The sequence below is a fragment of the Perca flavescens genome, chromosome 12 (assembly GCF_004354835.1).
Source record: "Perca flavescens isolate YP-PL-M2 chromosome 12, PFLA_1.0, whole genome shotgun sequence".
Classification (NCBI taxonomy): domain Eukaryota; kingdom Metazoa; phylum Chordata; class Actinopteri; order Perciformes; family Percidae; genus Perca; species Perca flavescens.
Genome location: NC_041342.1, coordinates 18,129,664 through 18,153,658, shown reverse-complemented (window position 1 = coordinate 18,153,658; position 23,995 = coordinate 18,129,664). Strand labels below are relative to the sequence as shown.

The 23,995-nt window shown below is 37.8% G+C and overlaps 4 protein-coding genes and 1 non-coding gene across 8 annotated transcripts; 2 read left to right on the top strand and 3 right to left on the bottom strand.

Moving 5' to 3' along the window:
* The first annotated feature begins 652 nt into the window (after positions 1-652).
* On the top strand, positions 653-4,155 carry myl12.2 (myosin, light chain 12, genome duplicate 2). Of its 2 annotated transcripts, none has more exons than XM_028593076.1 (4): positions 653-727; positions 1,652-1,865; positions 2,663-2,824; positions 3,433-4,155. In XM_028593076.1, the coding sequence occupies exons 2-4, from the start codon at positions 1,682-1,684 to the stop codon at positions 3,603-3,605; spliced, it is 519 nt and encodes a 172-aa protein (XP_028448877.1). In that variant the 5' UTR covers positions 653-727; positions 1,652-1,681; the 3' UTR covers positions 3,606-4,155. The 2 variants fall into 2 exon arrangements, with proteins under 2 accessions (XP_028448877.1, XP_028448875.1); XM_028593074.1 differs by having other exon boundaries at positions 658-751.
* Positions 4,156-5,205: 1,050 nt separating this feature from the next.
* Positions 5,206-7,582, bottom strand: bag1 (BCL2 associated athanogene 1). The gene is made up of 7 exons (XM_028593073.1): positions 7,477-7,582; positions 6,640-6,768; positions 6,087-6,169; positions 5,896-6,009; positions 5,682-5,789; positions 5,453-5,515; positions 5,206-5,370 (listed from the first exon to the last, which is right to left on the bottom strand). Exons 1-7 carry the CDS (start codon positions 7,511-7,513, stop codon positions 5,281-5,283), a joined length of 624 nt encoding a protein of 207 aa, XP_028448874.1. The 5' UTR covers positions 7,514-7,582; the 3' UTR covers positions 5,206-5,280.
* A 292-nt stretch (positions 7,583-7,874) lies between these two features.
* trnar-ucu (transfer RNA arginine (anticodon UCU)) lies at positions 7,875-7,967 on the top strand. Its single transcript has 2 exons — positions 7,875-7,911; positions 7,932-7,967. It is a non-coding gene; the product is annotated as a tRNA-Arg (tRNA).
* A 1,927-nt stretch (positions 7,968-9,894) lies between these two features.
* chmp5a (charged multivesicular body protein 5a) lies at positions 9,895-14,867 on the bottom strand. 2 transcript variants are annotated; one of them, XM_028593258.1, is made up of 8 exons: positions 14,605-14,867; positions 13,821-13,925; positions 13,672-13,718; positions 13,191-13,284; positions 12,697-12,768; positions 12,174-12,282; positions 10,850-10,965; positions 9,895-10,350 (listed from the first exon to the last, which is right to left on the bottom strand). In XM_028593258.1, exons 1-8 carry the CDS (start codon positions 14,671-14,673, stop codon positions 10,300-10,302), a joined length of 663 nt encoding a protein of 220 aa, XP_028449059.1. In that variant the 5' UTR covers positions 14,674-14,867; the 3' UTR covers positions 9,895-10,299. The 2 variants fall into 2 exon arrangements, with proteins under 2 accessions (XP_028449059.1, XP_028449060.1); XM_028593259.1 differs by lacking the exon at positions 14,605-14,867 and adding an exon at positions 14,158-14,240.
* Positions 14,868-17,979: 3,112 nt separating this feature from the next.
* Positions 17,980-22,231, bottom strand: oprk1 (opioid receptor, kappa 1). Of its 2 annotated transcripts, XM_028593062.1 has the most exons (3): positions 21,987-22,231; positions 20,930-21,282; positions 17,980-19,565 (listed from the first exon to the last, which is right to left on the bottom strand). In XM_028593062.1, exons 1-3 carry the CDS (start codon positions 22,229-22,231, stop codon positions 19,027-19,029), a joined length of 1,137 nt encoding a protein of 378 aa, XP_028448863.1. In that variant the 3' UTR covers positions 17,980-19,026. The 2 variants fall into 2 exon arrangements, with proteins under 2 accessions (XP_028448863.1, XP_028448864.1); XM_028593063.1 differs by lacking the exon at positions 21,987-22,231 and having other exon boundaries at positions 20,894-21,272.
* Positions 22,232-23,995: the final 1,764 nt, after the last annotated feature.

The window sequence follows — 23,995 nt, the reverse complement described above, 5'->3', positions numbered from 1 at the left end:
TAGTTGATAGAAGAAAAAGTGTACAATACTTCAGTGGCTGCTACCTGTTGAATTGGATGGCATAAATTGTTGCAAAGAATATGACTTCAAACAAACTGTTATCGTTGACAGCTGTCGGCTGTCAAAAGCCTGAACTAAAACCGTGCCAAACTACTGTATTTTAACACATGCATTGACCGGCCAATTCTAATGCATAGCCTGTATACATTCTCTAAAATGTGACTTTAAAACGGGCTTTCAATGTCTCCATCTCCATAAATTTACAGTTCAGTTTTCCAACTTACTTTTACTTTGTTTGTAACCAATATGCAGTCGTTCTGTGGTGCAAAATTAGGTGAGCTAGTTGGTCTACACACCACAATTAAATATTGAAATGAAAATTTGGAGTTGATTGGTAATTGCTGCCTTCTGGTGGTGGGATGTGTACACTACAGCATTGATCTTTAGGACAAATGTAAAGACATCAACAAAATAGAAGCGGTAAAAAAAAATTTTTTTGTTATCTCTACTTATCACTATTTAACTATCTCATCTGGTTCCATGTACAAACACAAATAAACAAACAATTAGATATGAGGATAACATGGTACATTCCAGTCTGTTGGCTCCGTCCAGCTTGTCTGTAATTGGTCAGTTTGGGAAAGAGGAAATAAAACACTGATGGTTGCTCAGTCCTAATACATCCAGGCGGTGGATGCTTTGGTAGTTACGTGTGTACAGCCATTTGGTAATAACGCTTTTGTTTTCTGAGGTGGGTGATTTAATGTTAGCCTCTGGATCTTGTGCACATTAAGGCCACATAAAGTTATTGTTTTCTCTGTGAATTGATCTCGATTAGCTCGCTTAAGCTAGTCGGGTCAGTTAGTTATTGAGGTCAACACTGGGCTAGCTAAGTTAACGCTACCTGCCATTTCTGCAGTATGTTGGGTAGCAAACATGTATTGTTATAACTCAAACAGGAAATGACTTTCTCACTAAATATTTGTTTCTATTTATTGTTGTTTGATTGAATTAAAAAAACATCGTGGTTCTCTTGCCAAGTTAGATTACTATCCTCGCAGTTATAAGTAAATAGCCTATAAAAGCTGCATATATATATATATATATATATATATATATATATATATATATATATATATGTATGTATATCAACTGACATCCAACACAGTCCAGAGGTCCACATCTTAAACTGGGGGCCCTGTTCTGTTCTTCGCTGGCATGATTTGACACAAATGTTTGTTTTTCAAAGATGGCTTAAAATGTATTAGGAGCTGGTGTCAGAAATGTCCTTTACTGTATGTTCAAGCCTGCAAAAGTGCGGGCTGATTCAATATTAAATGATTATGATGATGATGAAACCTTTTCAAAGTAATCCCCCACACAACTGCAGTTGACTGTTATAAAACAAATAGAACCAGAAATCATCATCTGAAAAATAATAATCAAGCCATATTTGAAGAATGGGGCCATGGTCATAATCTTACTGTAATCAATCCAGGCAAACATATAAGCCTAAAACAGAATAATAAGGAACATGAATACCTGTCGTGCTAACATTTAGTGTTATCGAGATACATTTGACAGTAGTGATATAGATTTTAGAACATATTTCCAGGTCTAGTTGAAAGTCTTCATATTATCTGTATTACAGGAGAGGGGGGGAGACCTACCAACTGCCAACATGTCGAGCAAACGGGCCAAGGGAAAGAACACCAAGAAGCGTCCTCAGCGTGCCACCTCCAATGTGTTTGCTATGTTTGACCAGTCTCAAATTCAGGAGTTCAAGGAGGCCTTCAACATGATCGACCAAAACAGGGATGGTTTTATTGACAAAGAAGACCTTCATGACATGCTGGCCTCATTAGGTAAACCTAACAATGTATTTACACACATTTAGACAGGGATGTGAAAACCGTGTGTGAAAGATGTCTTTAAGTAACAAATCGTCACCTTCCTAAAATAATTGCCTAAGTCATTTTTTCACGTTTTTCAGAAAACACAAAAAAACTGAACCAAATACTGAATATATATTAATTAATAATTTCACTCAAAAATGTTATGACAATAGATGACTATTGACATAGTAATAACAATGTCTGTCAATTATGCAACATAAGAGGAATAAATGCCTTTGTGACTTAGCCAATTTTAAACCTTCAACTCTGTCAACAATCAGTGTGTTTACGTGCTCGTCACTTACCAACTGGGGACGAGCCCTGAATCATGGAAATAACTTCAGTGATAGAGTGGTAGATTTTTGTTCTTCTTGAAGTGGCTGCCATTTTGAAAAGCTTGTAAAATTCACAAAAGTCACATTATCTTTTGACTTAGGCAAAATAAAACGGCATAAGTCACACTCTTGAGATAGGCCATTATACTAAAGGTGTAAAATCACATGACCTGTTCAACTGAGGATGTAGGCAATTTTACCAGAGGTGGCCAGCACCATGAGGAGATGATTTAGGCAAGAAAATCATTTTTGTCAAAAAATTACGTAGGCCATTATTTTAGGAAGGTGACGAAATGTTGCTTTGAGATTGAGATGAAGATATGAAAGCTTGGAAAAGAAATATTTGATCACCTGTTTTTTTGTAAAGCCTTCAGCTTGGGTGGTGGGGGATAATAAGTATCATACATCCTCAACACTTTGTCCATTTCCCAGGTAAGAACCCCACAGATGAGTACTTGGAGACGATGATGAACGAAGCGCCAGGCCCAATCAACTTTACAATGTTTCTGACCATGTTTGGAGAGAAGCTGAACGGCACAGATCCTGAGGATGTGATCCGTAACGCTTTTGCCTGCTTTGACGAGGAGGGTACAGGTGAGTTGAAGTTTTCTATACATTTGGAATGTGAACTGTACTCTGTGATGCTGTTTCTCAATGTTTCTCTAAACCAAATGTTGTCAGGATGTTTTTGTTTTATTAAAAATCTTCCTGATCAAAATTCTCAAATGCTTCCCTTTTTTACATCCTAAATTCAAATGGAATTGGATTAAAGCTGCAATTAGCTATTTTCATTATCATTTAATAGGACAAGTCCTCTGTGAACCCAATTAATTGTTTAGTCTAAAAATGCCCAAAATAATTTGCAAAATGAATAACATTATTAATTTTCTATTTATTTACTTCTGGGTGGGTGCGGTTTTAGCAATAATTGTTTGTTTAAAGGACTATTTTGTAATCCTGCTGTATTTTAACATTTGATAGAAACATCCATTTAAAAATGGAAAATGCCCATTACAAGATAACAGCAAAGAAAAAACGTGGTATCAATTACAATGATATAAAACACAGAAATTGTAAATAGCTAAATATTGACATTTTTTCTTGATAAATGATTTAAATGGTTAATCGGTTATTAAAAATGTGTTGCCCGATCAATCAATTTTCTGTAAATCAACTAACGGATGAATCAACTTCTCCCACAGGTATAATCCAGGAGGAGTACCTGCGGGAGCTGCTCACGACGATGGGTGACAGGTTCACGGATGAAGAAGTGGACGAGCTCTTCCGAGAGGCGCCCATTGACAAGAAAGGCAACTTCAACTATGTAGCATTCACACGCATACTAAAGCATGGCGCAAAGGACAAAGATGATTAGTGTGTATCAGTATAAGTTTCCACTCAAGTTAAAACTGCTATATCCTGTTATGTTAACGGAAAGCTTCACTGTAGCTTACTAAAGGTCATTTGTTTAAGCTGCTTGTGGGACCATCCTGTACCCACCACACACACACACACACACTCTCCAAGCTCATTTGCACATTTGTGAAACACCACTGAAGGGTCTGTATAAGCTAGTAAAGATGTATGAAAAGACCCTCATGGATAAAGCTGGAAATAAACTGAAAAGTAGTCAAAAATGGAGTCTGTTATTTATATTTTGTAGGAAATCAAAGTTTCAAGATTAAATTGTGGTCTGAAATGAATCACCTAGGCTCTATTCATTTTTCAAAGTTTTTATTTTAAAACAAAGGAAAATAGATGTGATGTGTAAGTCTTAAGGGATGGTTTAAAGCTTCAACAATTCCACAGTTCACACTAATTTCAAAGATACATAATTACACGGGATCAGTCACTGGATTAAACAAAAGGTGCTGGATCAGTGCTGACTCAATGTAGAATAATAAATATACATATGGCCAAAGGTTTGTGGACAGCATTGTATAATTCTTGGTCTATTTTAAATGGTGTGGGCTAGGGTTGCACGTAACATGTATTTATTCTTTGGTCTATAAAATGTTGTGAAAATGCCCATCACATTTTCCTGATGCCGTCAAATTGATTATGGGTCTAAAAGCCCACAATATTCAGTTTACTATTACATATGATAAAGAAAAGCAGCAAGTGAGAAGCTGGAGTTAGAGAATATTTTGCATTTTCACATAACAAACCATTAAATGATTATCAAAATAGTTGCCGATTGCTTTTCTATCAATAAATGGTTTCAGCTCTAGTTTGGGGTTGGCCCCTTAGTTCCAATAAATGGTATATTAGACAATAGTGAAACTTTCCTCAATCCAGGTTCCACAATTCTGTGAAAAAAAGCCTTCCCAGAAGAGTGGAAGCTGTTACCATGGTGGATTCATTCTTTTTAATGTCCACATACTTTTGGCCATGTGTGTACAACATGCCACATGGAACACTGCACAGTTGGTACATCACAACGAGTAATTGTACAGTCTTTTTACATTGGCCTTCCCAGTATCTTAATTGTCTTATCCTGCTACGTTTGTAATTGTTTGTCTTTAGATGTACTTTTTAGCCTAAATCACTGATTTGTACGTGTTTTATTTTATTTTTCTTATTTTATTTTATTACCCTGTGGCTAATGCGCTATGTACAGCACTTTGGTCAGCGCAAGCTGTTTTTAAATGTGCTATAGAAATAAACTTTACTTACTTACTTACAGTTTGTGAGATACTGGGTGATGAACTGGTGAATTTTAGCAACCATTTTTGGACATCATCGTGGATAATTTGACATTTGGTCATAGCAGTTCACAATTATCTGATCTTTTAACAGAGTGACTGTGGTTCCAATACCTTGAGGAGCACTCCCTTATATCTCTTTAACCCAGAGAACGTATCCCAGATGTACGTAGCAACAGCGCCAATAACCAGCCTCCTTCACAGGATTCTCTGTGATGAGGGCTCTCTCATACACATCAATCCAACAATAAATAGACAAGAATCACATCCACACTTGACGCTTTTTTTACACTTTGCAGTTGCTCACAGAGCAACGTATAGCATGATATGTGAGACTTTGTGACTCTACTCCGCCAGGGCAAGATTTTTCGACTGGATCTTTGAGAGGTGGTCTGATATACAAGCCTCGATCTTGTCACACTGGGCCAGGAAATCCTATTGACAGAAAATAACCACACTTAATAATATTCAGTTATTTTTAATTGAAACATTTTGGTGACACTAAAAAAGGGTTTACCTGCACCACCTTTACAAGTCCCTTTTTCTTAATTTTGCAGTCATTGAAACTGTCTAGGATACTCTGTTAAAACAGTTTAGAGTTTGTTATATGCAACATACAAAAAAAAAGGATGCACACAAAAATAAACACCTGAACAAAAATAGATTGAAATAGATTTTGGTCTGCAATCAATGATGGAGACAAAAGGCAAGAAACTAGATATAAAAAAGAAAGAAAGTAAGATTACCAAAGCATCTATCTGCTCCAGGATCTTCATGAACTGTTCAGCTGCTATTTTCACTCTGTGGTCCAGTTTACCCAACGCCTCTGCCTGAAGGTCTTTGGCCAGGAAGCCCTGTGGAAAAAAATTTATTAATAATCAAAAATTTCAACATACTTGAGAACAGATCAGACCAATGCATGAACATTAAGCATCTTGAAAACCATAATTAATTGCTTACATTCTTGAGTCCAGTCAACTCTCCGTCTACCTTCTCCAGCTTTTTAGCCGTCTGTTCCACAGATTTTTCAATGTCTTTCAGCTTCTTCAGTTCAGCTTCCTCCTCAGGACTGTTCTGTTTGTAGATTAGTGTCAGTATTTGTAAACATATACAGTCACACATCACAGAAATCACACATGTAAAGGCCTTACCCGCTTTCCAATCATCATGAGTTTGCAGCCTTCTTTTATTCCATAGCTGGACAGACTCTCCTCCACGTCCTTCAGTGATTTCCCTGGAAGGATGAAGAAGGCAAGGTTAGAGTTGGGTGTATATATATATATATATATATATATATATATATATGTATATATATATATATATATATATACATATATACATATATATATATATATATATATATATATATATATATATATATACATATATATATACATACATATATATATATATATATATATATATATATATATATATATATATATATATATATATATATATATATATATATATATATATATATATATATATATATATATATATATATATATATATATATATATATATATATATATATATATATATATATATATATATATATATATATATATATATATATATATATATATATATATATATATATATATATATATATATATATATATATATATATATATATATATATATATATATATATATTCTAGCGCACTTGGATGTGAAACAAAAGAGAGACCCACAGTCTACCTTTAAAGATGAGTTTCTGTGAAGTTTGAGGAACTCCAGTAGCTTGGGTGAGAGCATCTGCGAGGTCTTTGACAATGGGGCCCTTGCCATCATCCTGGCCAGTTACCGTGATGCTGTGCTTAGTTGATCCTGGAGTGAGAGACATTTTAACATAAACCCTTCCCTGTGCGGAAACTGCTTTCTAAACTGTGGGAGATTATTTCTCTGGAACGACGTGGATTATTTGGGTTTAAGCATGGCCATTCAGATTAATAATTTTCACAACAGTAACCTCTAAATTACGCTTTGATTCTTAAACTACAGTAGTTGAACTGAATCACTAGTTAGTAATTGTTACCCTTAAGACTTGAAGTTATGATGGCGAAGTATTTGAGCATACTCTGGATATAACAGAACAGTTACGTCTAATCAATTTTAGCCAAAAGGATGCACATGTGAATAAATTCAAAAGGTAACGTTAATCTTAAACTGTATTAAATTATCTTAGTGAACCAGGAAGTTTTAACCACACAGTCGGTGTGTGAAGAAAATTCATTTTGAAAGATATTCCAATTACAAAGAGCTAGCGGCACACGTTCTTGATAAATCATGTCATGCAGCTGTAAAATAAATAGTCAGATGTATATTCAACTGTACGAAATTGAAGCTAACGTTAGCTTTCATTACTAAATTAAATTGTTTGGTAAGAGCTAACGTTAACTATAACGTTAGCTACATTAGCTAACCATTTCCAAGCTAACAGTTACTCGAGAGATGTTCGATGCTTAGTACATTTACATTTTCATATCTATCTATCATCTGGTAATAATCGTGTAATATGATGCAAAATGTTATTACCGTATGCAACTGTCACTGTTATCGTTTGATCTGACATTTTGGTTTTTAGCGTCCTTTTCACAACATGAATCACACGGCTAGCTCTGTTGCTCGCTAACTACTTCCGGGACAGACAGGAAACAGTTATACTAACTTAATATTTTATAACTTTATATTTAACTTTGTTTATCTTTTGTCAACGGAACAATACATACAAACAACATACGTACATGAGACCTAGCATAACAGCGATATAACCAGAACATTTTTTTTTTCAAGCGCATACAGTTAAAATAAAAAATACTGAATTAGTTGTGCGTTTTCAACACCTTCACAATCTTTTTGCTTTTAACAAATACTTTTAACACATATCTGAGTCACCGTATTCATATTTGTTGTGTAAGAAAAATTGGTCAGCTGGCTCTGTGGCGCAATGGATAGCGCATTGGACTTCTAGTAGAAACACATCAGAAGTGATTCAAAGGTTGTGGGTTCGAGTCCCACCAGAGTCGGACTTTTAAAAGGGTAGCCTGTTGATTCTACCTGCTATCTCTCTCCATACAGTAAGTAAGTCGTGTTAGCGATTTCCTTCTTGTGAATAGTCTCTAATACAGTAGCCAAATTATCCCATCATCTGAACATAGTACATGGAATTTACACAAGCAACGGTTCCCAAACTTTTTCACATGAAGGACCCCTCAACTGACACAAAAGAGACCACAGACCCCCATTTGATAAGATTTTTGCTTTAAGATTTTTAGTATAGAATGTGTATAAAACCCACAACCCAAATAGTCATACACTCATCATCAGTCATTGTATTACTTATGGTTGGAATTATAGTGAAAATATATGATTCCCCTTTTTGCTGGGGACCCTGGAACCCCTGGGGGTCCCAGTGCCCAACTTTGGGAACCACTGCTCCAGAGTTAAATCATTTAAACTTGATTGCTTGTAGGCCAACAAATAAATAAAACATTATGAGATTCAATATTTTCTCCCCAGATATTTATTCCTTGCATTAAGGAGATGGATTTAAACATAATTTAAGCATTTAGGTGAAGTATTACTACACTTTTAAATAGTGGTAGTGGGTTGTAAAAAAGGCCAAGAATATGCCTCCCTAGCTTTGTAGATCAAAAGACTCTGCTTTTGCGTACCTACTAATATTTTGGTGTGTACTTTACTTTTTAACTTTCATTTTCTTTCATTTCAATGTCTTTATTTAGTTACTAGCTGCCTTTGTATTACTGTGGCATTGTAGCTTAATTATAATATTGTTGTTAAGAATGGTAGTTTAGTTTCTCTCCAAGCGACTTTGAATGAAGCAAAAAGGCCAGTATACAATTTGTATATAGTTTTGTGCCCTTCAAATGCAAAGGAGAAAAAAAAAAGATTCTACAGCCTGGCTAGTGACTCTGAGGTTGTGCTTCGGCTGGGTTTGCTTAATTTGAGGTAAATGCTGACGCCAACATGCTAACGTGCTCTGACATACATAATGTTTCACACTGGTCTAGAGGAAAACCAAAATCACTAGGATTAACCCCCTGGGCACCATGGATAGCTGTAACAAATTTAGCAATCCATTCAATAGTTTAGTTTTAGTAGACCTTTCACTAAAACTATCAACCTCAGGGTGGTGCTAGGGTGAAATTAATGGGATCACCAAAGTCAGTCATAAGCTTCATCCCCTGGAAAATGTGAATTTATAGTTTCATGGCAACCCATTCAATAGTTTAGATATTTTAGCCTGAACCAATGCGATGCCGCTAGCAGTGCTACACACATTAAGCTGGAGTCACGTTACATACAGTGGTTATAAAGTATATCGCCTTATATGGAATTCTATGGACACACTGTTCTGTTAGAACATTTCCACTCCAGAATGTTAAATAATGGCATAACAGAATTCCGTCAAGTCACAATCATACAGAGAACTCTCCTGTGTGGTCATTTATCACAAACCTGCTGAAGTGAAAACATCAGAGTAAACTAATCTACACGCATAGAGAAAGAGCATAAGGATGAACAAAAAGATGGTTGTAAGAGAACACCTCCTTTACCCTTGTGTTGTCTTTTTTCAAGGTTTTTCACTTTTTTTCAACATTTTTATTGCTTTTTCTGACGTTTAGTCACGTTTTTCCGATGTGTCACTTTTACAATGTTTCGGGCGCTCTTTTTGACTTTTTTTAGTGTTTTTTCATAGTTTTTGATGTTTTCTTCCGGTGTTTTTGACATTATTTTTCATAGTTTTTGTCGCTTTTTCCAACGTATTATCCAAATATTAAATAGACATAGTGGTATCTTCTCCTCTAACTCTTCTTCTTGTGTGTGGCTCAATAAGAGCCCACAACTCAGTTTTGCTCCAGGGCCACCATGCCAGTTAATCGAGTCCTGAAGTTTGAATCTTATTACCTTACCAAATAATTTCCCAAAAAATTCAAGGTTAAATTAAAACATTTATTTTTGTTTCAAATAACCTGCAGATATTTGAACAGGCTCAGTGGGAACCCTCTCCACTTTTGAGAACTCAGAACACTAGTAATGACAACACACAAAACTAGAATACAAATAAGACAAATAAAATAAGCTTGGTAATACTGGAGATGGACGAGACTGACAAGTCAGACAAATGTTAAATAGGAATAATGTTTTAAAAAAAAAAAGGTTCAGTATGTTACAAGGCCACAAGCTAGCACGGTAGTGGTAACGATACACAACCCAACACCAGGATAGCATTAAAATCCTCGTGTCCTCAGGTCAAATGTTTTGCATGTATAAATGTTACTCTACATATAAAAAGTGTTTTCAGTTGAAGTGCAGTTGTTTTAATCCATTCCTTGTTTATGAGGCAGGAATCTGTGGCAGGCCAAACTCGTCCACCAAAACGCCATCCTAAAAATCAAAAAGAAGAATGTTAAGGAAACACTTAAAAGGACTGCATTCACAAGCAAACACAAAATGGTATTACTCTTTTCATTTTGGTTCATGTTAAACAGTGTAGGTTCAGTCAGAGGACATCAGAGCTGCTTATATACCAATAGTTTCACACATTTTGACCCATTTACTACATACTTAAACTTCTCCCGCTTCGGTGCCCCTATAGGTTGGAAGCGGAATTGGCCATTACATTACATTATGCAAGTTTGCCAGATCGGGTGGTGGATCTGTAGTTCGATTGAACTGGACAATGTAATGTAATGGACAATTCTGCTTCCAACCTGTAGGGGGGCCGAAGCGGGAAAAGTTATTTAGTGTTGCTTTAAGCGTGCAAAAACACCAGCATGATTATTTCTAATTTCACCTCAAAGTATTTTCAATACTGTAATTCTCCTATCCGTGCCTTGTCAGTAACAAGGATCAGTGTGCTCCACAGTGCTCTGAAGACTGTTACCTTGTTTGTCTTGCTGTCACTGGGGATTCCCTCAGGGATAGAGGGGGCAGCCGAGGCCTCATCCAGGTAGGAGCTGTCATCATCCAGCAGCAGCTCATCACCCAGTGCTTCCAGCTCTGAAACCACAGATACACTGTCACTGAAGTACTGTACACGCTTAGAGCAGGATTTTCCTAAAAACACAAAACAATGCATAGACTAATGCAAAAGTAGTCCCTCTCAATCATCACTTATGACCAAGGTTCAAAATTAACTTTTTCATCCACCAGCCAAAAGGCTAGTGAATGTTCAATTTTTTACCAGCCACTCAACAGATTACCATTGTTTTTTTTTCGGCTGGTGAGTGAAGCAAATCTACCCACCACGTGCATATTTTACCAGGATTTGGCCAGTAGATGGTTATGGATGCTTATGACCCACTAGAAGTCTGATTGTGGGAGTCTTTGGGACCCAGCCAATAACAGCGGGCGGAGTGTGCAGCCCGTTCTCATTCCCAGGTGGTCAAATGCCGTCGCCTCTGCGTTTGATACCGATGCCCGAGGCACCCTTTAGCAGCTGTATGATACAAAGCTGCAGAATTGAATGCAGAGCGGCTTGTGACATCGCTGTGTGTTTTTTGTTTTTCTTCAGTGCTTCTAGACTCAGAGTCTAACTAGCTGGTTATTGTATTTGTCTGGCACAATGTTGTTTTAGAGAAAATGTTTCTCCATGCCAACTTTTTATTTGTCGTCATTTCCAGGCCAAGCAGGGGATCATCAGTGGCAGACAACGGGGCCTATCCCACTTAGAAAGGTTCCTCCAAATCAATCAATACAGTCTACGTTTGCTTAGATTGAGAAGACACAACCGGTGTATCCATCATGTAATCCAGATAAACAGATCTTACATGAATGGATATGCCATCAACCTGATAAACTGCTGTGGCCATTTATTCTTAATGTGTTTTTAAAATGTACCAACTTGCAATTAAAAATTCTTGAAATTGAAATTTTTGAGGTCTAATTTCCAATAATAAAAACTTGACAATTTTGACTTTGTTAGTTGCTCAGTACTGCCTGAATACACAGTTAGTTTTAGTCTCTGTGTTGGAAATGCCTAACATATTAACACACTGGGACTTAGAAGAAAGAAGATCATTGAGCCTTCATGGGGACATAAAATCATGATAGGATGCTTTTCTGGAAGTCATTTTACCATCCCTGCTATATTTGCACTCATTTCTGTTGTTTTAAATGTTGGTAATTAGATTCATTTTAAGTTGCTCTATAGATGAAGGTGTGTGCCCAGAAAGTGAATGCAAAATGTCAGAGACAGTCAGGTGTACCTGCTTCAAGATCATCCTCATCTATCTCCGGAGTGCAGTAGCTGCGGCTCAGGGCCTCTTGTACCTCATTGGCGTCCTCCATCATGTCCTCCAGTTGGTCCTGTAAATCCTGAAAGTTCAAATACATGTGATCACTTATAATGTCCGATATCTCTGACCAGAACAACTGGAATATAGATTTTTACTTACGGCCAACATTAAACTGTCATGTAAGCAAATGTACCCTTTTCACGTTTTTATTTATTTGGTATTAAGAGGAACCTGACAATTTGCTGTTCTAAACTGTAGCAAACAGTAATAGTTTTTGAAATTTGAATTACAGAACAAAATACATTTACAAAAAAGGAGTACATTCTTTATACCAGCTGGACAACAGCTGTGTCCGTCTACTTAAAGTAATTCTGCTTGTACAAATAGAGAACATTACTTGGTGCTTTGTTAGTGTGTGTAGCCTAAACCATTAATCTACAGTAGAATTGCTGAGTGGTAACAGAAACAGCGTGGTGGTATGTAACCAACATACGTCAATCTGATCAAGTTTGACGTCCTTGTAAGCCTTTTTCATTTCCTTTGCACCGATCTTCATGGCCTCCACCTGTGACAGAAAATAAATTGCACAAGGTATATTTAGTCACTGGAAAAAAAGGGCTGTCAGCACTGAAATAATAATCAAAATTTAAGTTTAAAGTTTAGTGTTGGTTAGTTAGTTTTGTGTCTTTAGACCTTATCGAAGGTCAGTCTTTCCAAGTCTGAATCTGGAGAGCAGTACTATGTTCAGATTTCTAGACTTGACTCAGTCTCAGCTACTTCTAGGTAGAACAAAATCAAAACATTAATTTGCAAAAAAAATAGACTTTTTAAGTACAGTATATACACAACAGCATGCCAAGACTTGAGTCATATGTGTTCAGTATGACTAAAAGCTGTAGTTTTGAAAAAACAAGCAAAAAAAAAAACTTGACAACCTAATATTAACCTAAACTACATTGTGTTCTTATTAAGTGGTGTGGCTCTTACGGTTGTTTTGGTGTCCTTTAATGTCTGGATGGTGTAGTTTGCCTGCTCCATGTTAAAAGACTGTTGAGCCAGTTGCTCTCTTTGACCTTCATACCTGTGTAAAAAAGAATTGCAGTTGGTTAAAAACATTGTATTGTGCACGTAATTTATTTAAAGCTCAGTTCTTATTAGAGCCGTGCTGGCTTTTTTAGGCTAATATAGGCAGATATTTGAGTGTTATGATACCAATGTATTGGTTAATATTCGTAACATTAGCAGAAAAACTTTACTCTAAATTTGATTGTTCATGAATTGTAACCAAGAAATGTACTTAGTTTTCTAAGCATTTCTGATGACTAACTTGATACAGTACTATCGGCCAACATAAACCGTGTTGTCGATAAACCGGTCATATGCTCAAATGGTAAATATTATCAGCCGTGCCAATGTCATGCTCTACTTCTCATATCAAAGTGTCACAACTATACAGTGTAGGACTCACATTCTCTTCTGCTTCAGGACTCTCATCGCCTTCTGTTTCACCATGTTCTGCATTTAAAAAGGGAATAAACAAAACTCTTGTTTTCTATATTTGCAATAACAATATTGCAACCTTCATAACTGCTATGGTTCATAGGTTGTGTGGGTTACCTTGGAGGGCCCATCTCTCATCTTCTTCATCTGATCCTTGTACTTGACAAGTTCAGCGTCTAGTCCGCCAATCTTCTTCTCTATGGACTCTGATCTCGCATCCACCTGAGGGAGGAGGAGACGAATTAGAAGTGTAATGATTTACAGCATTCTGGCAGACACTAGTTTTGCATGCCTGCCGAGAATTGCATTCCCAAGGGAAAACTGATTTTAAGGCAAAGTAAAACCGATAAAATCGTCTTTCCTCAATTGTGATAAATAATCTTAAATCTATAATTTTCGAACGTTTGGAGTCATCAATGTTTTATTAAACCCTGTAATTGTAGCATTTACTTACTGTCCGTGAGGTGGACGCAATTTCGACAGGGATGAACTTTTAACGGTGCATGCATATTGGGCAGAAATAAGTGTTACTGTGCCAGCGAAGTGGATGCAATTCTCGACAGGTATGCACAACGGCAGCCTGTGTGTACTGTATATTAAAATCAGACGGGAGATAGCTAACATTGGAGAGATAAAAGCCAGAGCAAAGCCAGAGATTTGACGTTTGTGGTTAACACAAGAGTTATATCTCTCTTTCACACTATAAACAAGAAGGAAAGATAAATTACATGTTGATAGTACTGAAAAGCGCTTATTAACTGTAGCTCGTAGGCTAGCTAACACGGTTTGCTGGTTTGACTGCCCCTTTGTGGCCATGCTAGCTGAGTAACGGTACCGTCAGGTCACGTAATACAGATAGACATAAACAACAATACATCAGCCTCAGCTTGACAGTACTCACATTGCCGATACAGTCCGACAGATTCGCGGGAGGCGCTTTCGGCTTTCCGCGTCCGAATATTCTGTTCATTTTCTAAACGTTTTGTGTCCCTGTAGCTTTTAGTTACTTTACAAAATACAAAAAGCATCAAATTAAAATGGATTTGTACATTGAACACACCCGGAAGCAACGGTTCAGACGCAAAAGGTTCCCATTGGTTGACGTTAACAGTTGTGACCAATGGAGTTGCTTTTTTAAATACACGTGTGCCCCCGCGTGGCGAGCAGAAGGATTGCAGCTGTAGTGACAACCTATTGTCCCGGTGACCGTCTTTACACCTCCACACTGCAGATATGATTAAAGGGGGCTTTTAATGATATTTTTGACTTACCTGACTCCCTTCGTGCAGATTAGTATAAAAATAGAATGTGCAATATACCCATAAAAATAGTGAAAATATAGTGAAAGTAGTGAAATAGTGCTGGAAGGAGTATTCAGGTAATTTACTTAATTAAAAGTACAAATACAACAACGGAAAAAAATACTCCATTACAAGTAACGGTAGTCCTCTAATTATAGATTACTTTAAACATCAAAATTGTTTTTATATAGCCTCATATGGCATTAGAGTACTAATACTGATGAATCAATGTGTAATAAGCACCATTTTACTGTTGTACTGGTGGAGGTGGAGCTAGTTTTAACTACTTCATATATGATTGGGCCCCTCCACAGGGTCTCAAGATGATTAATTGGGTAGGAAAGAAGGAAAAACTGAATTACAAAAAATAAAACTGTACTAGTCTTTGTTTTATTTATCAGATCATTTAACAACAGTTATTTTCTCAAATGTATTACATTTTTGCTTTAAAAATGACAAAAACAATAATTCAATTGTCAAAATAGTTGCAAATGAATTGATTTTATTTGCTGCTCAAATCTCTGAAAATCCCTGTGCACCATCAGACCTGTTAGCTCCTTGACCCAAGTATTGGAAAAAAAACCTCTGTCATTATATGTGTGTATATAAACAATACAGTGAACCAAAAGAAAAGCTAAACAATGAGCTGAATGTAGTGTTATATGTACAGTATGTATTGGAGAAGGCACCAGAGTGGAGTTAGCAATAAAAAATACTCCATATAAACACCTCTGACAGAATAAACAGGCCCAAACCGATTGGAATTTAATTCAGTTGCAGAAGGGTAGTTTAAACCTTTTCATAAACTGATCCAAAAATAAATTGTACCATGCAAATGATTTAACCTGATTACTTTCTGGCTGCATTCTTTCTGTGCAGGCCCTCTGTCTTGAAATAAATGTGTGAGGACATACGTTTTTCCACTTCCAGAAATGGCGGCTTTCAAGTTCTGCAGAGGGTTAGTTTTTTGTACAAACTCTTAAAGAACTATAAATTATTGGACGCCTAGACGGAAATAACAACCTATACAAACAAGTCCATGAAAAAAATATGACCAAAGCCAGGATAGACTGAGGCTTTGAACAAATTAAAAACCACATGTCACACATCTGTTCCGATTAAATGCGGTGCATGTAAACACAAAACCAAATTAGTTCACATCCCATGTAAACAATCAATCTGAATGATTTCAATCAGAATACATTTTAGCTGCATGTAACTGCAGCTAATTATTACTACAAGCCTTGGGCTTCTGCTTTTCAGTCGGAGCACTCACCATGAAACACTAACTTTGTGTCTGAGTTGAAGAGAATTTATACAGGATTGGAAAAGAAATTCTGAATCATTGGGGAGGTGGGTTATAAGGTCATGGTTTTTTTGTGATTCTACTCCATATTTCTCTCCATTGAACCCACCTTGATATCGTCGAGGACAGGAATGAAACACTTCTTAGTGTTTTCTTGAAACAAAGCAAGCTCACATTTTACAGTTTTATTGGGACTTTGTTGCACATGTGTAAAGCATGTTTTGACTGTCAAAACTAAAAGATAGAGCAAAATATCCAACACGTACAGTTCATTTACAGTGCATCAGTACATTTTACATACAGTATATGCTGCGAAGACCTGGGCTAAATTTGGCTGATCATTTGTTTAATGAATACAATCATTTCTATGAATACATTACAGTATTAGAGGAAAAGTTAAGAAACACATACCATAACCAACAGTGTCCTCAGTAAGACTTAAATCTTTCTAGAGATAATGCTACAATAACTTTAATTAGTAAGCTTATACCAGGATATACTTTCATAATCTTAAAGGCAAAAAAAGGCATCACAAAAATGGATCTGGCTAATTGCTGATCTTTTAGAGCAAGCAAAATAGCTAAGTTCAGAGGCCAAATAAGATAAGGCACACAAAACAAAGCACAAAAACACATTTTCTGCTAAAAGTGCATGGTCAGATTTAAACAGATAAATACAATAACGGGTTGCTCTACATTAAGAAAAACCCTCATAAGCCTTTGATTTTATGAATTCTGATTGATCTGGTAACTCCATCATGTGTTTTGTTTTTGCTGAGGGAAAACCTATTTTTTTCATAAATGCGTTGTTATCCAACTGATGAGCAATACAAGCAGTGTTTTACAGTATAAACATTAAATTGCACTATACATCAAAAGGCATGTTGTGATACAGTATACAGTATACAGTATGCTATTCTCATGTCAGCTGTTTCCTTGGAGCCCTCTGTCCAGTTTCTTACATGTACTAGTATTTCAGACAAAGTGAGAACATGCCAGGTTGAACACACTATGTACATAATCGACAATGACACGTAGCATAACAGCTGAACCCCTTTAAAGGTGTGGAGCTGTGTCAGAAGTAATAATAGTTCAGCTTTGAAGAACACACTGCTCTGACACCAGAGTCCTATCAAGGTCAGCCATCTTGTCAAGTAGAAAAAATACTTTGATTCAGTATCTTCTTGTGATAAATGACAGAGGATGATCCCTGAGAGGTTATTAAATATTCTACATGGGTTTACTGGCAATGATATAGACTATTCACAAATGTACAATACAGCAAAGCACTACAATTCACATAAAACGCTATCAGTTTCAAACAATGCTCATAATGCAGTTTGTTCCCAACATAATCAGTTTCAATTAGGGGCGGCCTCTAGCTCACCCAGTAGGAGCGTTCGCCCCATGTTGGCTGAGTCCTGCAGCAGCACGGGTTCGAATTTGACCTGCTGCCCTTTGCTGCATGTCATCTTCCATCTCTCTCCCCCTTTCATGTCTATCCACTGTCTCTATGTAATAAAGGGAAAAATCCCCAAAAAATGATCTTAAAAAAAATAAATACTCAGGAACAATTACTTGTTTTCATCCTGTGCACAAAATACCAATTGGTCTTTTATTAGAACTATATTAATCACTTAAAGCCTATTGGACACTTTACAGGTCAGGTAAACAAAATGTGATCAAGCTACATAATAAAATATTGTTGAGAATATATAGAAATATGGCAATGAATATTGAAGGGATTTCACAGGAAACTATGCGTGTGGAGGGCCGTGACAATTTTCAAATTGTGACAGATACACAAAAAACATTGAACAATTGTACTTGTCTAAACATCATTCATCTTCTTTTTCATTGTTGATATCAACAATTTAATAAAATAAGAGTTAGATTTCAGCTTTATACATTTTACATTGCAAAACACTTTACAGTCCTTTAGTATCTAACTGGGCCAGAGGCATATTTGCACTTCACAAACCTTTAATTTTAAAGGACAACTCTGGTGTTATTCTATGTTTTTCTAAATGTCAACCAATCCCAAGAAACAACAACAACAACAACAACAACAACAACAACAATGTATTAGTCCATTTCTCAAAACTGTCTGACTTCCCTACCCTGTCTTTAGCACTCAGACCCAAGCACATTAATTCTCACTGAAGACGCAAACCATTATGAACAGGTCACATATAGATATATATAGCTTCTTTTTTATTTTATTTTAAGTCATTATCAGACAGCTGGGTACTGTGCATTTTTGAAAAAAAAAATTGTGTATTTGTTGGGGACTATTGTCAGCGGTAGATTGATACATATTTGTTGGTCGAGTGAATATTTCTGGCAGCAGGATGACGCCGGGATTAATTCAGAATGTAAAGAAGTGCCATTTTTAATCACAATGAAGAAACATGTCATGCCAATAGTTTTTTCACAACAATGAAGGAATAACCTATATTAGATTTTGGCTACCCAGGTAATAGCTTACTGGTTAGTAGGATCAATTCTGGGATGGCTTTTGTCTTTTCATGGGATTTGTTGACAATAAGAAAAATGTAAACAAATCTGCTTTTGGATTCTCTTGCTGGACATGCTGGATAAATAAATACCTGGCCCTCTATAGCCTTCCCTCAGATGGCAGTGGTGACTTGAGTCAATCCCAGGTCATTGGAGTCCTCCCAGCCCTGATAGGGCATAAAGGATGTGTCCATGGCTAGTCATACAGGCCGGGCCTGCCTCATATCTCCCCGGGCTTCTGTGGGACATGTGTGGTCCCGCAGGGTGCTCCTCACCCGGCTCACCCCATGAAGGTCTCCATGTCTTTGGGCGCCTGGGCAGCAAAAGTCCCTGAAGCACCTCTTGAAGTTCTCATCCAGGAAGGCGTAGAGGATGGGGTTGAGGCTGCTGTTGGTGTAGCCCAGCGCCACGCAGAAGAAGTAGGCAGCCATGACGGCGGTGGTCTCTGGGACGTTGCCAGACAGAGCCTTGACTAAGATGAAGATGTGGATGGGAGTCCAGCACACCACAAAGACGGCAACCACCACCAGAACCAAACGGGTGATCCGGCGCAGGTTACGGTCCTTCTCGCGTGTGCCTGACAGTAGGCGCACGCTTTTCAGCCGCATGACCATCAGCGTGTAGCAGACGGTGATGATGATGACGGGTACCACAAAGGCAAAGATGAAGACACAGATCTTCATCAGGGTGTCCCAGTAGCTGTAGGGCTCAGGGAACTGTAAGGCACACTCTGTAATCCCTGTTAGTTGCAGAACAACATACATAGCAGAACAGGTGTGAGCAGTCAAATATAGAGACACGGTCATATTTAATTCAGGAGAAAACCAACAAGACTAAGACTCTACAACAGCCACGGCAGCAGCTCTGTGAGGCTGTACTTATGCTATGAATTAAATGCTAATGTCAGCATGCTCACAATGACAGTGCATATTAACATATATGAGGTTTACCATGTTTAACATCTTAGTTTAGCGTGTTAGCATGCTAGCATTTGCTAATTAGCACTAAACCAAGCAGCAACTTCAGGTCCTTTAAAGTGAAGCCAATGCGAAGTGCCTTAAACTTGCGTGGGTTGACCAGCAGAGGGCATCTAAAGAAATCTGATTGTATAGCCTCGATTGTATAGCTATCTGAGAAAATTACCCTACTTCTCACTTGATTTATTACATCAGTAAACATTTTCTTTTTTTTTTGGTCTCAATTGAAATCTTCTTCAATACAGCATGATGTTCATTTTGTTAAATTATGGTCCCATTAAGCGTACAATAGAGATAAAGCAGGGCATGCTTTGGGCGTGACTACCTTGTGATTGACTACAGTAGTTGCTACCACAGCCACCTGTCAATCTGGATAAAGGATTAGCAATGTGTATCCATGGCACTGTGTACCTTTCAAGTTAGTTTTCAAGACATTTAACTACTAACTACCTGAAAGTCAACCCCATGGTGGCACTAGAGGAAAAGTCAGGGGATCACCAAAATCAGCAGGATTTATTCTCTGGGAATTACAAAAGTCTGTACTAAGTTTTATGACAATCCATCCAGTGTTTGTTGAGATATTTCAGTCGGGACCAAAGTGTTGAACCAACAGACAAGCCGATGGACATTGACTTACTAATATGGCTAAAAAACTACAACGTCAGATCCTGTGATGCAGTAAGGTTGTCACCAGAGAGAGGTAAAGGCCAGCATCAGATGCATCAGCAGCAGCGGGCAAAGTGCACTGTGCTTTTTTATTGTGAACGTGAACAATCTATCAGACTGTTGCTGAAGAAAAAAATTATCTTTCAAGCTCTAGTCTCATCCTAAGAGGACCCATTATGCGTCATTATCTCATCAAACCTATCCTCTATAGGGAATATGAAGGATGCTTTCTGCAGCTAAATGCGATGATTGAAGGCAAGGGTGTTACTATAAATTGGGGTTTCAAGTTTGAAATTGCCTATGAGAGTCCTTTTGCAGCTGATAGATCTTTTGTTTCCGTAGCAGACACAGAGATGAAATAAACCAGAGTAGAATGAATAGAAGGACTTATAAACCCTATTGAACATCAAAGGTGGAGTCATACCAGTGTGAATGTACTGTATTTGTAAGGTCAAGGTACCATTTTTGGTCTTTGTGCTGCCAAGTATCATGGCAGGGATCCCAGCAGCAGACGACAGCACCCAGATGATCACATTGATGATCTTGGCCTTGACTGGGGTGCGGAAATCCAGGGCCTTGACAGGGTGGCACACGGCCACATAGCGGTCCACGCTCATCATGGTCAAGGTGAAGATGCTGGTGAACATGTTGTAGTAATCGATGGAGATGAAGACTTTGCACGCCACCTCGCCAAACGGCCAGGAGCTGAGCAGATAGTCGGTGCTCTGGAAGGGCATGGTGGTGGTGACCAGAGCATCGGCCACAGCCAGGTTGAAGATGTAGATGTTGGTGGCTGTTTTCATTTTGGTGTATCTATTGTGGGGAAAAGAAGGAAACATGAAGAGGTTGAATGGATTTGATTGTTGTTTGTTTCAGTTTTACTTTTGTTGTTGTTTAAATCCTTAAAAAGAGAGACAAGGTTAATGAAATCACTTTTTTTTTTAGATGAGGAGTTATCATAGTGCTCAGCTGTTTTTCCGAATAAACAGATTAATTGGCTGCTTGAATTAATCTGGGAGGAAAATAAATTGTTATCATCTCTTGTCTAATTAAAGGCTTTAAAATGTAATCTATCAAGGCTGATCTCACATACAACACTTAAAATGACTATACCTTGATATGGCTTTAAACAGAACTTTCAATTAAACTGAACAAAGGAGCTTTCAGAGGAAATATTGACTGATCAATCACTGCAAACCTTGTTACAATCTATAACGTGACGTAACGTAATTGGCACAATTAGTAAAGAAAAAAGCCCAGGATGCTGTATTCAGGAGTCAGTTTACCAATAAAAAGCCTGCATATGCACGGAGAACATCATACAAGGGCACACACACATGAAACTCCAAGAAATATACATGGAAACTTATGTTGTTCAAAAATGTATACGCACTGAATTGTCTATTGCTTTCTGAGCCATGCAGGTACGCACGCTATTCCACACTTACTGAGATGAATGGCTTTGCTTTTGACATAAGATTATGAACAACTGACATATTCCAAAGCTGAAAACTCACCTAATGATGACATACATCACCAAACAATTGCCCGCCAAACCAACCACAAACACCACGGAGTACACTGCGACTATTATGGGGATGATGGGCGACATGGGCTCGGGTTCAGCGTCCCAGGTGCCGTTGGGTGTGTAGTTGAAGATGTCTGATGAGCCGGGTTGCCACGTGAAGTTTGGGAAACACTCCTCCGGCTGGCCCGTGGGACACCTGTCGTCTTTGTAGATGTGCACCACGCTGCTCTCCATGGTGCTGAACGCTGCCTGCACCGGCCGGGCTGCTGCTGCTGCTGCTGCTGGGCGTAAACTGACCGCACAATTTAGATATTGAGCCAAAACAAGCTGAATTTTCGATTACTGCTACAAAAACCAAAAAAAAAAAAAAATCACAAAGCAAATGTCTCTATTAGTACATATTATGGCTCCAGTGAAGAGGAGCGCAACAGCCCGCGCTCAAGGACATCATTAAACAAGTGTAACACCCCCTTACCTTGTTTTTCTGCTTCCGAAAAGTTCATACAAATACAACAACACTGCTTACGAGTTTTTACTCAGCCATAGATTAAAATCCGGATGTTGGAAATAAAAGGTTGCTGAGTTGTGGAGGAGCAGAGAATTCACTGCCTGTGCCACAGCTGCGTCCCCGAAGATGCGCACTGGAAGCCCGCACTGCTCATTTAGTGACATCAGAGGCTGAGCCCACAGATATGACAGTATCCAGCCAGCATAAAGGATCTAACCACATGCATCACATTCAGCTGAAAATATATTTACCACATAAAATTAACACTTTATTAAAATGCATTATTTCTGGTAAAACTCAAACACTCCAAAGCTGTAACCATTAAAACATCTGTTTTCTTAACCATAACAATCTTCTTCTGTTCTATTTATTTTAGTTTTTAAATATACAGTATTTGTAGTTCACAAGTTGCCTGTAGCAAACATACAACTACGTGTGCTACATTATCCTGTGCTTTCTGAAAATGTTTAAATTCCCATCATTGCATGCCGTTAAGATGTTCCCTAGCAACTCGTGTGAAAGCAACAACTGCAATGCAAACATGCAGTCTTATTAGATGTTGAAGAGGCATGAAGTCAGAAGGACACTCAACAGCAACCTTGAGATGATGGTCTCTGTATACACCAGCAGCACCAATCATCGACAATGTGCAACATAGCGGGCCTGTCCGTAAGACAATAATACAAACCATTGTGTAAGTACAGAAATGAGCTTTATTATGGAGAGACATTTTGTAGACCTTCAAATAAAAACTGCTCATTATCTAAGCAGTATCCATTTTGGTCAGAATTACTTTTGCTACAAGAAGAGAGTAATTTTCATCATCTTCTTTCAGCTCTGTATGTTCAGAACGTGCATGTTTTCTATGTACATTTATTTTACCAATTCAGTATTTTTCCCCCACTGCCTCAAAACATGGTTCTATCATATCCTCCCTACAACAACACAACATGGGCATCCCTGAGAACTCAAAACAAAAATTAACAGAACTAAATAAAGAATAGACACCCATGTTGACAGAAATCACAGGCTATTCCTCTCTAACCAGTCTTTTTCCTCTCACGCCAGCCGATAGGAGACAGATTTCCACCAGCACGTAATTAAGTGGGTGCTGTTCCCTTTCCCTTGTTTCACACTTAGCATGTGTTGCTTAGAGACCCACCATGGCCAGGTGTGAGTGACAAGCCTTTCTGTAGGTGTTTCTATTGTTAATGGCTGTACAGGCTTGACCTTGTGAGACTGCTGCGTTTACTTCACTCAAGGTTTTGAAGCAGGTGTAGTTCAAGGGTGAATCTCATCTTTCCTCATATTAGAGATCCAGTGGAGGAAACATACAGTTACAGTTGTTACCCTTAACCCTAATAATGCAGTGCCAAAGGTCTGTTTGTGCAAAGATACAATCTGCTACTCTTCCTCTGGCTTTTGAAACAGGTCGTTATATTTGAGTTCCAGAGGAGGAGAGGGAATGATAGTTATGTTACCTCCAGTAG

Bases quoted from the DNA above. Each gene is read 5' to 3' on its own strand.
- chmp5a (XM_028593258.1), bottom strand. From the start codon at position 14,673: ATGAACAGAATATTCGGACGCGGAAAGCCGAAAGCGCCTCCCGCGAAT. The intron at 12,283-12,696 runs GTATGTTGGTTA...TTGAACTTTCAG, and splicing joins TCAAACTTGATCAGATTGAC to GATTTACAGGACCAACTGGA. The intron at 10,966-12,173 runs GTACACCTGACT...CTGTGGTTTCAG, and splicing joins TGAGGATGATCTTGAAGCAG to AGCTGGAAGCACTGGGTGAT.
- bag1 (XM_028593073.1), bottom strand. From the start codon at position 7,513: ATGTCAGATCAAACGATAACAGTGACAGTTGCATACG. The intron at 5,790-5,895 runs GTAAGCAATTAA...TTTTTTCCACAG, and splicing joins AGTTGACTGGACTCAAGAAT to GGCTTCCTGGCCAAAGACCT. The intron at 5,516-5,681 runs GTAATCTTACTT...CTGTTTTAACAG, and splicing joins TGGAGCAGATAGATGCTTTG to AGTATCCTAGACAGTTTCAA.
- myl12.2 (XM_028593076.1), top strand. From the start codon at position 1,682: ATGTCGAGCAAACGGGCCAAGGGAAAGAACACCAAGAAGCGTCCTCAG. The intron at 1,866-2,662 runs GTAAACCTAACA...TCCATTTCCCAG, and splicing joins TGACATGCTGGCCTCATTAG to GTAAGAACCCCACAGATGAG. The intron at 2,825-3,432 runs GTGAGTTGAAGT...CTTCTCCCACAG, and splicing joins CTTTGACGAGGAGGGTACAG to GTATAATCCAGGAGGAGTAC.
- oprk1 (XM_028593062.1), bottom strand. From the start codon at position 22,231: ATGGAGAGCAGCGTGGTGCACATCTACAAAGACGACAGGTGTCCCACG. The intron at 21,283-21,986 runs GTGAGTTTTCAG...TCCCCACAATAG, and splicing joins GTGATGTATGTCATCATTAG to ATACACCAAAATGAAAACAG. The intron at 19,566-20,929 runs GTACCTTGACCT...TGCAACTAACAG, and splicing joins CAGCACAAAGACCAAAAATG to GGATTACAGAGTGTGCCTTA.